Consider the following 17680-nt stretch of genomic DNA (forward strand, 5'->3'; position numbering starts at 1 on the left):
AATTTTGCCCAACCGCTACCATCAGGAAGGTTAAATAATTAAAGACTTTTATTTTTGAGCATTAAAATTATGTATTATAAACATTAACAATTTACAACATTAAATTTGACAATCAACTGAAAAACTCAATTTGATATTTACAACATTAATAATTTTTTTTGGGAGAGTGGAACGTAAAATGGGATTTTTATGACCCTAATATTGGCCAACCGCTGCCTAAGGAAGGTTAAATAATTAAAGACTGTTATTTTTGAGCATTAAATTATGTCTTATAAACATTAACAATTTAAAACATTAAATTTTATAATGGACTAAAAAACTCAAATTGATATTTACAACATTAATAACTTTTTTTGGGAGAGTGGGACGTAAAATGGGATTTTTATGACCCTAATTTTGCCCAACCGCTACCTAAGGAAGGTTAAATAATTAAAGACTGTTATTTTTGAGCATTAAAATTGTGTATTATAAACATTAACAATTTAAAACATTAAATTTGACAATCAATTAAAAAACTCAATTTGATATTTACAACATTAATAATTTTTTTTGGGAGAGTGGAACGTAAAACGGGATTTTTATGACCCTAATATTGCCCAACCGCTGCCTAAGGATGGTTAAATAATTAAAGACTGTTATTTTTGAGCACTAAAATTATGTATGATAAACATTAACAATTAAAAACATTAAATTTGACAATCAATTAAAAAACTTAATTTGATATTTACAACATTAATAATTTTTTTTGGGAGAGTGGGACGTAAAATGGGATTTTTATGACCCTAATATTGCCCAACCGCTACCTAAGGAAGGTTAAGTAATTAAAAACTGTTATTTTTGAGCATTAAAATTGTATATTATAAACATTAACAATTTAAAACATTAAATTTTACAATCAACTAAAAAACTCAATTTGATATTTACAACATTAATCATTTTTTTTGGGAGAGTGGGACGTAAGTTGGGATTTTTATGACCCTAATTTTGCCCAACCGCTGCCTAAGGAAGGTTAAATAATTAAAGACTGTTATTTTTTAGCATTAAAATTGTGTATTATAAACATTAACAATTTGCAACATTAAATTTTACAATCAACTAAAAAACTTAATTTGATATTTACAACATTAATAATTTTTTTTGGGAGAGTGGGACGTGAAATGGGATTTTTATGAGTCTAATTTTGCCCAACCGCTACCTAAGGAAGGTTAAATAATTAAAGACTGTTATTTTTGAGCATTAAATTATGTCTTATAAACATTAACAATTTAAAACATTAAATTTTATAATGGACTAAAAAACTCAAATTGATATTTACAACATTAATAACTTTTTTTGGGAGAGTGGGACGTAAAATGGGATTTTTATGACCCTAATTTTGCCCAACCGCCACCTAAGGAAGGCAAATTACTAACAAGTGCCCCTGTATTAATTTTACGCGAAAATAACTGCATATCGATTGAAAAAATCGACAAACGCATATGTGCGCCCTTAGTCCAGGCCGATGACTTGGAGAAAACACATGAATGCGGCCTTAGGCTACACGGATGACTTTCGCCAAACGCATATATGCGTCCATAGAGCTCTAAGGGTTAAAAAATTAGAAAAACGGAAACTTGGGAGATTAGAAGTCGAAGGAGTCAGGATCTCACGATTTTGAAACTTGTGGAATTTTAGATCACGAAAGTGGAGGTATTATAACGAAGGCAAGCGAGAGTCGCCTAAATTTAGACGAAGTTGTTTATTCCCTTAAAGTGCAAACCGACCAGCGATGTTGTACTAACAGGGATGCCTTTATCGATCAGCAGCATTTATAAATAAAGATTTAACATATTCTAATGGAATGTCAGGCGGAAGTAATGCGTTGAAAGGGGTTGTGTGAAATGTGCTTGAATGAAAAAGGTAAAAGTGTGGCTTCCCTAGCAAACTTTTCGTAGTGTTCTTAAGTCAAATTACCTTCGACAATCGATGTTTCGAGACCTCGAACGCCGTTGACCTTGTTTTAAGCAATTATTGTTGTCGTTTCTATTGTTTACAAAAGTTAACGAAGCACACTTTAACTGCTGAAAAGGATCGTTAGAGCAACCCAGTGACTAATTAACGTTTACGAAGCTAGGAAAGATTTCTACTTGATTTAAATTTTGCATATTTTTGTTATTTCAGGAGTTCTCCCAACTGACGAAGGAGCTCGCAGCGGCGCGTGAGAGTATCCTAGAAAGGGAGGAGGAAATATCGGAACTAAAAGCGGAACGGAACAACACTCGTGTACGTAGAATAGCTTTAATGCACCTAATATAATTTAAAGATGTTTGTGCTCTCTACGTAGTTCGCTAAACCGATTTCGTTGCCTTCCACAGCTTCTGCTAGAACATCTGGAATGCCTGGTCTCGCGACACGAACGATCGCTCCGATTGACTGTGATAAAGAGGCAAGCAGCCGTGCAATCCGGAGTATCGTCCGAAGTTGAAGTGCTTAAAGCTCTGAAAAGTCTGTTCGAGCACCACAAGGCTTTGGACGAGAAAGTAAGAATTTCTGATCTATTGTTCGACGGCATTGACGCCTGGATAACCTTGAGAAAAATATGCAGAACGATTCATACTTAATCCTGAACTGATTCGACGAAATAGTTAACTAGTAGACCAGATGAAATGTATACTTTCTCTACTTAAATATCAGATTATATTTACATTGGTGCTGGAATAACTAATTATACAGGTTATTCCTTTATTCGTAGTACAATCAGCAAGGGGATGAATTCTTGAGAAAAAGCAAGTCGGAAGAATAAAACTTTTTTATATGTAGCTTTGTTTCCAAAAAAATCGAGTTTTAAAATATATGGAGTCGCTTATACAGGGAGTTCGGCCACCCCTGGGAAAAATTTTAATGGGGGATGATTCTAGAGGCCAAAATAAGACGAAAATCAGGAATAACAATTTGTTGATGGAGGCTTTGTTAAAAAGTTATTAACGTTTAAAGTTCCGCCAGTACTGAATTTTTTTCCCGAAATTGGATAGGATTACGAGGGTATGTCTAATGATCAAAAGTGATTGTAATTGACCACCCCAACTAAAACTAATTTTTCCAGAACGATTTGAAATTTTTTTTCTTCGTCGAAAAATTTAGGCATACAATTAGATTTTCAGTAATGAATTTTTTTCTCGGAAATGCGTAAGATTTCGGGGGTACGTCTATTCACCAAAAATAATTGTAATTGACCCCCGCAGACGAAAATAATTTTTCCAAAACGATTTGAAATTTTTTTTCTTCGTCGAAACATTTAGGCACACAATTAGATTTTCAGTAATGAATTTTTTTCTCGGAAATGCGTAAGATTTCAGGGGTACGTTTATTCACCAAAAATGATTGTAATTGACCCCCGCAGACGAAAATAATTTTTCCAAAACGATTTGAAATTTTTTTTTTTCGTCGAAAAATTTAGGCACTTAATTAGATTTTCAGTAATGAATTTTTTTCTCGGGAATGCGTAAGATATCAGGGGTATGTCTATTCGCCAAAAATAAATGTAATTGAACCCCGTAACCGACAATAATTTTTCCAAAACGATTTGAAATTTTTTTTTTCCGTCGAAAAAAATTTCACACCTTCTTGAATTTTTTTCTCGAAAGTGGGTAGGATTTCGGGGGTATGTCTATTCACCAAAAATGATTGCAATTGACCCCTGCAACCAAAAGTATTTTTTTTAGAACCATTTCAAATTTTGTTTTTTGTCGAAAAATTTCAGTAGCCACCCCCTGTCGATTTTTCTTAAAAATTGCTTTTTCATTTTTAGTAATTTTGTTTGACGCCTTACAGAAAAGTTGTCTAATAGTTTTTTGTAGGTACCTATGAGCTCTATTTTAGAAAAAAGTTTCATTGAAATATATTCATAATTGTAGGAGTTATGGCCGTTTGAAAATTCGACCATTTTTATGTGGGTTTTCTCACTTTACGGTGTTAAGGGACAACTTTTTCAATATTGTTAGAATTTCTACATATTCTCCATCAAAATACGCGTTGTTTGCATTTTCAAAATTCAAAATCCTCCGATCCGTTCAGGAGTTATGACATTTTAAAGATTCGCATGAAATTTCAGGGAAGCATTTCTGGCGTGAAATTATATTTTCGGTAATAAATTTTTTTCTCGGAAGTGAATAGGATTTCGGAGGTATGTGTAATGACCAAAAATCATTGTAATTTACCTCCGCAACCGAAAATAATTTTTCCAGAACGATTTGAAATTTTTTTTTTTTCGTCGAAAGGTACCTAATTAGATTTTCAGTAAAGAATTTTTTTCTCGAAAGTGAATAGGATTTCGGAGGTACGTGTAATGACCAAAAATGATTGTAACTGACCCCCGCAACCGAAAATAATTTTTTTAGAATCATACGAAATTTTTTTTTCGTCGAAAAATTTCAGTAGCCACCCCCTGTCGATTTTTCTTAAACATTGCTTTTTCATTTTTAGTAATTTTGTTTGACGCCCTACGGAAAAGTTGTCTAATACTTTTTTGTAGGTACCTATGAGCTCTACTTTAGAAAAAAGTTTCATTGAAATATATTCATAATTGTAGGAGTTATGGCTGTTTGAAAATTGGACCATTTTTATGGAGGTTTCCTCATTTTGCGTGGTCAAGGTCCAACTTTTCGGATATTTTTGCGATTTGTACATATTCTCCACCAAAATTCGCGTAGTTTGCTTTTTTAAACATTAAAATCGTCCAATCCATTCAGAAGTTATGACGTTTTAAAGATTCGCATGAAAATTCGGGCAGACATTTCCCGCCAGAAATTAGATTTTCAGTAATGAATTTTTTTCTCGGAAATCCGTAAGATTTCAGGGGTTTGTCTATTCACCAAAAATGATTGTAATTGACCCCCGCAACCAAAAATAATTTTTCCAGAACAATTTGAAATTTTTGAATTTTGTCAAAAAATTTGTCCACCTTCCTGAATTTTTGTCTCGAAAATGCGTAGGATTTCGGGGGTATGTGTAATGGCCAAAAATGATTGTAATTGACCCCGGCAGTCGAAAATAATTTTTTCAGAACGATTTGAAAATGTTTTTTTTTGTCGAAAAATCTAAGCATCTAATTAGATTTTCTGTAAGGAATTTTTTTCTCGAAAGTGCGTAGGATTTCGGGGGTATGTGTAATGGCCAAAAATGATTGTAATTGACCCACGCAACCGAAAATAATTTTTCCAGAACGATTTAAAATTTTTGAATTTAATTGTTAATTTTTTAACGAAGCCTCCATCAAGAAATTGGTATTCTTGATTTTCTTCTCATTTTGGCCTCTAGAATCCCCCATTAAAACTTTTCCCAGGGGTGGCCGAACACCCTGTATGTATACAATAATAGATTCAAGTTGGACACCGGTATAAGTAGAAACAGTGAGTAATGAACAGACGCACCATCTAAATTAGATGCAATAGTACACATATGTGGCAAATTTTTAAATACCATTATCTCGAAAACGAAGCATTATAAAACAGTATTTTAAATTCTAGTACAAAACTCGACAGGAACTTATAGGATGACACAATATGTATAAGTTTAATAAGGGTTGTGAGTGCCAAAACTGATTACGCCATGTAGCTATGAGAAGTAATAAATACATATACAAGCATTTAAAAAGAACCAATCATTTTGATACCATCAGTTCAGGGTTAAATATCTTTTGTTAAAAATTATTAACATCTGCAAACGTAGCGTTTTTTATACAAGAGAACAATATCTTTAATGGTGACCAATTTGTAGGTGCGAGAACGACTACGCGTTGCACTGGAAAGAAATACGAGCTTGGATGAAGAGTTAGCCATTACCAAAGAGGAGGTACCGTTTTAAATAAGTATTATTACTGGATGAACAAGTCTAAAGCAATCGTAATTATACCGCAGTCTAATAGTCGAATGATACGTATGAGATTGATAATCGAAACGAATTCAATCACAGCTCCAGCAATACAAATTGAGTGGACACGTGCCTAAAGCTATAGAGGACAGGCCCAAGGAAAACGGACAAACGGAGGACGGGCAGCAACAGAACAAGGTAGCCAAGTAACGCCGATACAATATACTGCACACCCATGCATATATGCACTCACAGATATTTCACAAACACTGCCGTCCTCATACTTCACATTCATCATGGATACATGAAAGGTGTTCAACGTGTTTGAGCGTCCGTGAATTGTATTTATGCGTCGTTTCTTTTCACACTATGCATGCTCATGGTTTTTATATAGTTCAGTATTTTACCAACAGTCGTTTCATTTGGAACGATAAACTTCGTTTCCCTGTGCCATCGGAATCCGCGATATACGCTTCTGACCTCGGCGTTATGTATTGATTTCAAAGTTATTGGTCACAGATTTCAGCCCTCACGAAATCAGAATAGCTTGTGTGTTGACGATCGACAGACATGATTTGACTGTGCCATCTTGGAAGCCATTCGATCATTGGGGAGTCATGTATTAGAATCGAAAGCAGCAACAGGCATTGTACGCTTCATCCCATGATTCATTACCGCGGAATGTACCTTGAATCATTTCTGCTCAACCTTTTGCGTCGACTCGATGATATCGTTCGACTTGAGCGCAGAGTTCAAATCTGTACCGATAAAGGGCCGTTTGTTTGTCATTCATCTCAATCGTTGCATCCATAAGAGTGCATCTGCGATAGTGCATGGTAGCGGAGGCTTAGCCGCGTAGCTGTATAGACGTAGTTGTTGGGGATTGCGCGGCGATGCAGGACAGACGATGCGAGCGAGGCATTCTGAATGTAGTGTTGTGATCGGGCAGAATGAGACTGAGCAGGCAGCAGGCCAGCCAGAGCAACAGCAACAGCAGCAGCCGCAACAGCAGCCGCAGTCGATACATAAGCTAGGTACCGAGAGGTCGACAGAAATTGGGAATAGGCTGAGCAATGGCAGTCTCGATCCGGCGGACCAGGATTCTGCGGCGCGAGTAATAGATTTGCAAGCCACTCTTGACAAACAGGTATGAAACCGTATCACGGCGACGAACCCTTTTGAGTACGTATGATCACTCGTTTAGGAAGGTTCAGGTATAGCTACTATTCATAGAACATTTTTTTCATATCTGCAACGTTTCTCGCTCACTTTTTTAAATGCAGAACGAATACAGGGTGGGGCAATAACTATTAGCACCTCAGATATCTTGGAAACTATAAGTTTCACAGAAATGTTTGCTAAAGTAAATTGCACAGTACGAAGGGCGCTATTGGGTGGCGATAATAGTTTTTTTGCAGGTGGAGGTACTTCGGACATTTCAAGGTCACGTCCATTTTTTTTAATGGATCGGTATGTTTTTGCTTCCGTATCACGATAGAGGATCTTAAAACGAGTTCAACGACCTATTACACAAGGTCATCGAAGGTCATAGAAAGTAGAGAAAGGCGATAATACTTATGGTTTTGGTAGTAAATGAAACATGTTTATAGTAGGTGTTCGAAATGATGACCATCACTGTCAATGCACCGTTGGATTCTTTTTACGATTGATCGACTTGCAAGTCTTACAGCGTCAGAACTTATTGATGCACAGGCTGCAATAATTCGCTGTTGCATATCGTCAGATGTAGTTGCTACTTCTTTGTACACTTTCTCTTTCAGTGTTCCCCACAGAAAGAAATCTAAAGGTGTTATGTCCGGTGAACGAGCTGGCCACGATATTGGATTCGAAATTTTTCATCGAGTTCCCTTCGCGCAATCGATGAATAATGTGCTGGGCATCCATCATGTTGATACCACATGGTTTGTCGTGTAAATAAAGGTAACTCTTCTAGCAAAAGATCCAATGTATCCTTAATAAAATTAGCATAGACGTTGCCATTCAAATTTCCATTGATAAAATAAGGTCCAATAATTTGATCACCTATGATACCGCACCATACATTCACAGACCATTGTTTTTGATGTTCAACCTGTCGCAGCCAATGTGGATTTTCCGCTGCCCATAAATGCACGTTATGCAAATTAACATTCCCGTGATTTGCGAATGTTGCTTGATCAGTAAATAAGACGGTATTAAAAAAAAGCTCATTGTTTTGAATCTGACGTATAGCCCATCGACAAAACTCAACGCGATTCATGAAGTCGTTCCCATGCAATTCTTGGTGAAGACTAACGTGATGTGACGGTGCAAAATGCGAAGTACGCTCCTCCTACTAATGCCAGATTCGCGTTCAATTTGTCGCCAACTAATATGAGAATTTCTAGAGCACACCGATTTCCATTTCTTCGTTAATTACTCGTTTCTGGCGTTCACTTTTACGAGCATTTAAACTACCGGTTTGCCTAAGTTTATCATACACATTTTTAAATGTTTGACGCGAAGGCTGAGACCGATGTGGATATCGTTCAGCATACAAGTTTTTTGCCATTACAAAATTTTGTTGGCATTCGCCATAAATAAGAAGCGTATCAAGCTGCTCTTGAAACGGATACATCGTGCCGGTTTGACCGATTTATCGATACTAATCTTATGATGTTTATCTTACTCTGCAAACTATTAAAGTGTCCTTCAAGCAGTGTTTATTCTCAGTGAAGTAAACGGTAAGCATTACGCATTCCTCTACTGTTTAAAATACGTATGTTTCATTTACTACCAAAACCGTAAGTATTATCGCCTTTCTCTACTTTCTATGACCTTCGATGACCTTGTGTAATAGGTCGTTGAACTCGTTTTAAGATCCTCTATCGTGATACGGAAGCAAAAACATACCGATCCATTAAAAAAAATGGATGTGACCTTGAAATGTCCGAAGTACCTCCAGCTGCAAAAAAACTATTATCGCCACCCAATAGCGCCCTTCGTACTGTGCAATTTACTTTAGCAAACATTTCTGTGAAACTTATAGTTTGGAAGATATCTGAGGTGCTAATAGTTACTGCCCCACCCTGTATAGTTTCCCTCCATTCTTCGTGCACGTGTTTTAAACGATTCACATAAGTTTGGCAGAACATTTCAAATATTATTATTATAAGTTTTTAAGTAACAAGATAGAAACTTTCATTTAGTTCTGTTGGTAATTATTTGACATCATGGCCGCCTCATTAATTTGGATGATGTTAAAATATGTTATAGATATCAATATTCTAAACAACTTTTCCTGTTGAGATATTCATAAAGACTTTAATGAAGTATAGTTTCTATTGTGCTTTATCCTATCATGTAAATATGTGTAACTGTCCTTAGACCTTAGATTGTCTGTGAGAAACACCATTTTGTGACACTGATAATTAGTACACAGGTGACTAGAAGACAGATAAGACGATTAATTTTTCTTACATTTAAAGTGTACGAATCGTTAGAGTAATACTAAATTTAATTATATTGAAGTTATACGATTTTTTGACTATATAAGCGATCATTTTGATAATTTAAACCTTTTAATTAATCGTAAAGTAATTTATAATATTAGAATAAAATTGAAATGAAATTTTATATAAATAATTTAATGTTTAGGTTTGGGGGAACTTGGAACTTATGTATGGGCCATAATTAGACTCATAATGCTAGTAAAGTGAAAACTTTGATTATACAAGTTCCCTGATTGCCATTGTTGCAAAGAGAAATATAAATTAAATTCGCCTTTAATAAAACTCAATCTGATCATGGCCCTTAGACAAGTTCTGACACGCAACTCGAACGATTTCGCCTTCCAAACCCTCCTTTACAGCTCACCCTCCTTCACATTCAAATGAATGCCTGTGGTATTAGAATTTAATTTTATGGAAAAGCAACAATTTTTTGCAAATATCTCAAAACTATAGCTGAGCGGCGATAACATATACATTAATGCGAGATTTTAAAGGCGAAAATAAGACGAAAATCAAGAAAATCAATTTCTTAACTAAGACTTCGTTAAAAAGTTATTAACGTTTCAAGTTCCGCCCTTTCTGAATTTTTTTCTCAAAAGTGGGTAGGATTTCGGGGGTATGTGTAATGGCCAAAAATGATTGTAATTCACCCCCGCAACTGAAAATAATTTTTCCAGAACGATTTGAAATTTTTTAAATTTGTCGTAAAATTTCATATATTCTCGAATTTTTTTCTCGAAAATGGGTAGGATTTCGGGGGTATGTCTATTCACCAAAATTTATTGTAATTGACCCCTGCAATAAAAAATAATTTTTCCAGAACGATTTGAAATTTTTTAAATTTGTCGTAAAATTTCATACATTCTCGAATTTTTTTTTCTCGAAAGTGGGTAGGATTTCGGAGGTATGTCTATTCACCAAAATTTATTGTAATTGACCCCTGCAATCAAAAATAATTTTTCCAGAACGATTTGAAATTTTTTTTTTTCGTCGAAAAATTCAGATACCTAATTAGATTTTCGGTAAGGAATTCTTTTCTAGAAAGTGGGTAGGATTTTGGGGGTATGTTTATTCACCAAAAATGATTATAATTGACCCCCGCAACCGAAAATAATTTTTCCAGAATGTTTTGAAATTTTTTTTCCGTCGAAAAATTTAGGCACCCTACCCTACCCCCTATCGATTTTTCTTAAAAATTCGTTTTTCATTTTTAATAATTTTGTTTGATGTCCTACAGAAAAGTTGTCTAATACTTTTTTGTAGGTACCCATGAGCTCTACTGTAGAAAAAAGTTTCATTGAAATATATTCACTATTGTAGAAGTTATAGATGTTTGAAAATGGAATCATTTTTATGTGGTTTTTCTTATTTTGCAGAGTCGAAGATCAACTTTTCAAATATTTTTGCAATTTCTACATATTCTTCACCAAAATACGCGTTGTTTGCATTTTGAAACATTAAAATCGTCCAATCCATACAGAAGTTATGATATTTTAAAGATTCACCTGAAATTTCGAGGAACCATCTGGCCTCAGACCTCAGATTATATTTTCAATAAGGAATTTTTTTCTCGAAAGTGGATAGAATTTCGGGTGTATGTCTATTCATCAAAATTGATTGTAATTGGCCCTTGCAACCTAAAATAATTTTTCCAGAGTAATTTGAAATTTTTTTTCCGTCGAAAAATTTAGGCACCTACCCCCTATCGATTTTTCTTAAAAATTCGTTTTTCATTTTTAATAATTTTGTTTGATGTCCTACAGAAAAGTTGTCTAATACTTTTTTGTAGGTACCTATGAGCTCTACTTTAGAAAAAAGTTTCAGTGAAATATATTCATAATTGTAGGAGTTATGGCTGTTTGAAAATTGGACCATTTTTATGGAGGTTTTCTCATTTTGCGTGGTCAAGGACCAACTTTTTAAATAGTTTTACGATTTGTACATATTCTCCACCAAAAAATTCGTGTAGTTTGCTTTTTTAAACATTAAAATCGTCCAATCCATTCAGAAGTTATGACGTTTTAAAGATTTGCATGAAAATTCGGGCAGACATTTCTGGCCAGAAATTAGATTTTCAGTAATGAATTTTGTTCTCGGAAATGCGCAAGATTTCGGGGGTATGTCTATTCACCAAAAATGGTTGCAATTGACCCCCGCAACCGAAAATAATTTTTCCAGAACAATTTGAAATTTTTGAATTTTGTCAAAAAATTTGTCCACCTTCCTGAATTTTTTTCTCGAAAATGCGTAGGATTTCGGGGGTATGTGTAATGGCCAAAAATGATTGTAATTGACCCCGGCAGTCGAAAATAATTTTTTCAGAACGATTTGAAACTTTTTTTTTTTTTGTCGAAAAATCTAAGCATCTAATTAGATTTTCAGTAAGGAATTTTTTTCTCGAAAGTGCGTAGGATTTCGGGGGTATGTGTAATGGCCAAAAATGATTGTAATTGACCCACGCAACCGAAAATAATTTTTCCAGAACGATTTAAAATTTTTGAATTTAATTGTTAATTTTTTAACGAAGCCTCCATCAAAAAATTGGTATTCTTGATTTTCTTCTTATTTTGGCCTCTAGAATCTCCCATTAAAATTTTTTCCAGGAGTGGCCGAACATCCCGTATAGGGAAAAGTTGCTTAAAATGTTGGTACCTTCAACATATTTGATTCAAATCGGTGAAGCGGCCATGATTCCGCAAAATTACCTTTTTTTGGTATTTCAGTGCATGATGTTATCGCAAATAGAATTATATCATGTTAAGATAATATCCTTATTAATGGATTTAGTCTGTATGTAACACCGACACTAAAGAATTCTCTTCAAGATCAGTTTTAGACTATGTCTATTAAACGTTATTGATCACAACAGATAGTTGTGGTACAACTTTAAATTGTTTCGGTATTGAGATGGAATTTTTTCAAATGTTTAACAGAAACTGTGTCAACATGTTTGATAACACTGTGTCGCACAACGTGGATTATTTCTCTCTCTTTCTTTTATGTGCCATTCTTCAATGGTGCTCATGGCATGTTGTTGGAATGAATATAACGACGTGTTTTCACATGTTCCGTATTCGCATGGTTTAGTAATTAAGAATGAATTTCTTCTAAACAAATTTGTTGTATGGACAGCTTGATTATTAATGTAACATATACAGACACGAAACATTCTATACAGTGTTAACACATATACAATTTATAACAAAATAATGTATGTTTAAAGTAGATAAAACCTTTCATGTAGTACCCTACAAATTTGAGGTCGAATAACAAAAGTTTCTGTCGTATTACAGATTGCATAGATACTGTAATGTCCTTGTTATGAATAATACAATTCTTAATACTCTTTCCACAAACACATAAATAATGTCGTAAAGTCGCATTAACGTTTTTAATAATGACATATTATAATGCTTATTTTAGAGCTCAGAGTTAAGCACATGGCAACGACGAGTAGCAGAATTAAGTGGGCGAGTAGCGGAGTTGGAGGAAACTTTATCTAAGGCGCAAAAGGACCTCCTAAAGACGCAAGAAACGAATGTTAAACTACAAAGAGACCTGCGCGAAAATGTTGCCCAAAAAGAGGACCAAGAAGAGAGGATAGCAACTCTTGAAAAACGATATCTTAATGCTCAACGGGAATCCACTAGTTTGCACGATCTCAATGAAAAATTGGAACAGGAGCTGCAACATAAGAAGGCTCAATTAAAGGTAATTCGTACTTGTATTTGATAAATGAGTTGAAAACGAATTTGTGATCTTCATCCGAAAGATTATTATCATTTACGTGACTGGTTTAAATATTTGTTAGCTCCAAGAAGAAAAAATAGCAGCTATACAGGAGAAACTGGAATTGGCAGAACAGAAATTAGCCCAGTATGCTAAGTTACCAGAAATGGAAGAGCAATTGAAACAGAGGATGGAGGCTCTGACGCAGGTGAGGAGGCCCAACCAGGTACGCAGGGGAATTAAATCGTATCATCAATTTGTCCTATTTTTATTCCTCTGCACTTCTGTTGATTCTCCCCAAAATATATCTTTGTCTAGAATGCTTGCCTCTCCGATACTTTTTCTTAAAATTAATCTTTACTGTACTTCAGTTAACATATTGATCTTACAGCAATGTCCTCCTGTTGCATATTTCATATCACTGTTCATGCAGTACTTGATTACGTGCTACGCAAACAACAAACACTACTCGAAACTTTCTTACAGTTCGCATTTAATGTCTTCGAATTAATAAGTACACTATGTTGTCAATCCTGATACAACATTTTGTATCTATTTCTGATAAAAAAAATTTAACTAGAGAACAAATATAAGTATTGATTACAAAGGTAATATTGAAAGTCATAATAATACATTCAATTTCAGTCTAACACTGAATATACTAAGCAAAGCGATCGATGTTATTATTTTTCAAGCTTGTTATTAATCTATAGTTTTAATTTTTTTTATCACATTTCTCTAAAAAAAAGTGTTTAGGCACGTATTTATTCTTCACTAACTAAATTCGTTAAATCTTCATTTTAAATCTAAATTAAGTTAATTTTACCTGTACTTCATGTAAAGAATAATTAAATAATTATACTTTCACAAAATTATATTTAAATCTATTTGAAATTCCAGCATGATCTAGATAAGTAATTTTAACAGTATCTAATATTTAATAAGCAGGCTCAAGAAAGACACGGCAGCGCAGAAGATAGAATACAAAGATTAGAAACGCAACTCGAAGAAAAAAATGCAGAAGTGATGCGAGTCAATCAACGACTAAAAATGAACGAGGAACATAATACGCGACTTAGCGCAACAGTTGATAAACTTCTGTCTGGTAATTTATGTTCATTCTGGTTGAATTTACCTATATTAAAAGTTCTCTGATATTTATGTTTTGATATATACTTTCAGAATCTAACGAAAGATTACAACTGCATTTGAAAGAAAGAATGCACGCATTGGAAGAGAAAAATGCGCTCACGCAAGAGCTTGAGAAGACAAGAAAACTCGCTGAAGATCTTCAGAATGAAAAGGCCGAAATAGTTAAGGAATTGGGGAAGGCTCGGCTTGAAATCGATAACGTGAAAAGGCAAATGCTTCAACAAGAAATTGCATTCAATATTCAACAAACAGATGCTTTGACTAGAAGTTTATCTCCCAATGCAGTGGATCCTGGCTCTTTCTCTAGAAGTGCAAGTCATAGTAGTTTTGACACGCACTCTCTGCCAAGGAGATCAGCCAAACGATCCGCAATCGAAGAAGACACGTCTAAGGTATCTTTGACTAATGAAAAACCCAAACGTACAATCAAAGAATCCAAGAAACATATTGCAAAATTTTTCAGAATTATGTAGCACGCACTTTAGCAGAACAAGAATGGGAAAAGTTACAGCAAGCACATGTTCTTGCCAATGTGCAGCAAGCGTTTGATGTTTCTAGCGATGCAGAAGGCGACGGGGATAACGAAAGTCTTTTCAGTTGTGCGGCCGATGTAATTAGTCCTACAGGACACACAGATGCTCAAACGTTAGCATTAATGTTACAGGAACAATTAGATGCAATTAATAATGAAATTAGGTTGATTCAGGTAATTAAAATTTTTGTTCATTTTATTGTGATCTGTGTATTAATAAAGGACAGTTTAATTTGAATATTCTACTAGGAAGAAAAACAAAGTACCGAGGCACGCGCAGAAGAATTGGAATCCCGCGTAGGTAGTCTTGAACATATGAATTTATTAGTGAGGGGACGAAGTCTTGAACGAGCATCGCCACCGTTGAGTGGACGATCTACACCAAAATCACATCACAGTCCTAATAGGGATTACTTACATAAGTATCATACTGTGAGTATTATTGTCTTTTAATTTTAGTATTTTAATTTATACTTTTCTATTGTTCCAATTTAATTTCGTTATTCGTCTAAAGGCTCCAGCATCTATGTCTCCAGCACATCTCCATCAGTATGCTGCCTCTTTAGCTAGTCCAGGTCAACTTTCAGAATCTCTTCCTGCAAGCCAGGTCAGTTCCTATCGTAATTAAAATTATTTCTGTAAATACTTACGCGTGGGAGTAACGTACATGTAACTTTCTCTCGTATCATAGTTGCAGTTATCAGGCGAAGAATTGCATTCAGTGAGCGAAAGAGACAGTACTGGCGGTGCAGGAAGTGTTGGCAGCGATGCAGCTTCACCATTGACCGCTCGATCAATCAGGCTGGAACGCGCGGTACAAGCACTTGCGCATAGTCAAGAGGAGCTGAGAAGGTACGCGTTTAATTTTCAATTCATCATTATTGACAAGCACCACATTTTTTTGTGGATCCAATGCTTGAACTACACCAGTATTATCCGAAAAAAGTGATAGTACACTATAAACAATACTTTAGCAACCACATCTCTGACAATAAGGACTCCTTAAAAAGTTAATTATTAATTATTTCTCTTCTTACTTTGCTGGGAAATAAGAGTTACATTTCTTGTGCGCATTGTATATCGACAGTGTGTTATTTTATTAACTTGTAAACGCTTGAGTAATGAAATATATAAAGTAATTGAATTATTGAAGTCCTTGCATATATAGAGGTGGGATTGCCAAAAGTCATATGATGATTTTGTAAGTAGTATTGTCCGTTGTTTATGCTGCCAGACGCACTAGACAAACCGGATTTCCCAGCAGTGGTTTTCCTGCTCACAGGTTAATTAAAGATTGTAGTACTGCATGTAATCCGCAACATATGCCGCTGTGCCCGACATATTTGAGTGGTCCATGTGGGCATGAAATGAACAACCTTGAGGTCGACATAAGTGACATCGATGGTAACAGATCCTTTTCGTACCACTTTTTTGGAAAAAGGAACTTACTGAGACGGTCTTAGGTTTTTACGAACAGTAGGGCCATGAAAGAGTAAAATAGAGAACGATAAACATCAGTATTTTTACCTAGCATAGCTTTTAAATATGCAAGGTTTCTGCATCATTCAGTATGTCGCGAATGTTTTTGTTTCGTTTGCAAATGAATTTCTTATTGCAAAAGAATGCAGTCAAATGAATAGTATACAAGGTGTCATATACATGCCTACAGCCCCAATTTTCGAGCACAGTGGTACGGACGAACCATCTGATAGATCTGATAGAAATGAGTCCCCGGAAGAAACTGATAGTAGCTTCTTCCACCCATCGTACATTCAAGCCTGCCCAGTTCACGACAGACATCGCTGTCTCAGACAAACGAGGGAATTTAGGCAGCCAAGAGAATTGCATCGAATAAACGCCATGTCTGAATCTTCTGCACGAATAAGGTTGTTCTTTTACAAAATAGATTGCAAAGATATAGATGGACACAGTCGTATTATGCAATTAGTAAAAGGCGAATTTTATTATTTACAGACGAGCAACTTAATATGGTATTATTAAGAAGGTATTATAGCAAGATAGTCCTTCTGTATCTTTGTCCTAAAGAGTACTTAATATGACAATCCCATCTCATAAGCAGTGATTAGCTATATTTCCAGGTTTTTATGCCTTGCCTGTAATACTGAGTAGGTATTACAAGTTTTTTCTTCTCATTATTTGATTGAAAATAGTTAAAAATTTTAGATGTCCTTGGAAAAATGTTTTCTGTTTGACATTATTTTTTGCCACGTTTTCACTATTAATTAAAGTTTGCTTTAGTTTCGTTTGATATCATTTTTCCATGGACGTCTAGATTCATTTGTAGTTTTCTTAGTTCAATAGATTCATATGCTTCTAGCGATTGTCACGATATGATGACTTTCATATGTGCATTATCCGCCATTACATTTTGAATTTTATTGATAAATTCATCGGATCAGATGTAGATTTAATTACAGGCTTATGCATGCAGAAGAATTTAGTTTTTATGCTTTAAAATAATAGATATAAGTGTAACAAAATGATGAAAATACTTTTAACTATACTATATATATATATATACATCATTTAAAGATAAATGACATTTATGCTTATAGATTAAAAATTTATACAAGCGCGTAACGTGATCATACCATTGCTAACATTTTTCAAGTACTGCAATTCACTTGGCTCAGTAAGTTCCCCAATCACACGTTATCTTATGCAATTTAAAACACATTTTAAAATTCAGCAATGTGCCTAGTAAGAAAGATGAAAGTATGCAATAAAAAGTATTAGTTAATTTAACAAATACTGTTGAGTTGATTATATAATTGTATTCTTGAAATAAATCTGAAGACAATTTCGATAAGGTAGATAGAATATAGAAGAAAAGTAAAGACAAATAGTGTCCTTGTGTGGGTCAGAATGCATCATTTAGAGTAGAGATAGAAACTAGATTAGCGCTCCA

General features: G+C 34.7%; 2 protein-coding genes across 13 annotated transcripts in view; both read left to right on the forward strand.

Annotated features, from left to right (window-relative positions):
• The window catches only part of Liprin-alpha (PTPRF interacting protein alpha), a 178876-nt gene that overhangs the window by 153509 nt on the left and 7687 nt on the right, over nt 1-17680 (forward strand). For 4 of the 12 annotated variants that reach the window (XM_076771502.1, XM_076771505.1, XM_076771510.1 and 1 more), the window contains exons 2-15: nt 2161-2262; nt 2355-2519; nt 5755-5829; nt 5950-6045; nt 6797-6994; nt 12762-13049; nt 13150-13293; nt 14013-14172; nt 14250-14611; nt 14683-14925; nt 15001-15183; nt 15266-15358; nt 15443-15603; nt 15986-16033. In XM_076771502.1, coding sequence (XP_076627617.1) covers nt 2161-2262; nt 2355-2519; nt 5755-5829; nt 5950-6045; nt 6797-6994; nt 12762-13049; nt 13150-13293; nt 14013-14172; nt 14250-14611; nt 14683-14925; nt 15001-15183; nt 15266-15358; nt 15443-15603; nt 15986-16033 — 2318 coding nt within the window. The remainder of the gene's footprint in view (nt 1-2160; nt 2263-2354; nt 2520-5754; nt 5830-5949; nt 6046-6796; nt 6995-12761; nt 13050-13149; nt 13294-14012; nt 14173-14249; nt 14612-14682; nt 14926-15000; nt 15184-15265; nt 15359-15442; nt 15604-15985; nt 16034-17680) is intronic. The other 8 variants (XM_076771508.1, XM_076771509.1, XM_076771512.1 and 5 more) reach the window with 5 other exon arrangements.
• Nucleotides 16068-17651, forward strand: LOC143344921 (uncharacterized). The gene is made up of 2 exons (XM_076771541.1): nt 16068-16155; nt 16421-17651. Exons 1-2 carry the CDS (start codon nt 16074-16076, stop codon nt 16750-16752), a joined length of 414 nt encoding a protein of 137 aa, XP_076627656.1. The 5' UTR covers nt 16068-16073; the 3' UTR covers nt 16753-17651.

The sequence above is a fragment of the Colletes latitarsis genome, chromosome 8 (genome assembly GCF_051014445.1).
Source record: "Colletes latitarsis isolate SP2378_abdomen chromosome 8, iyColLati1, whole genome shotgun sequence".
NCBI lineage: Eukaryota > Metazoa > Arthropoda > Insecta > Hymenoptera > Colletidae > Colletes > Colletes latitarsis.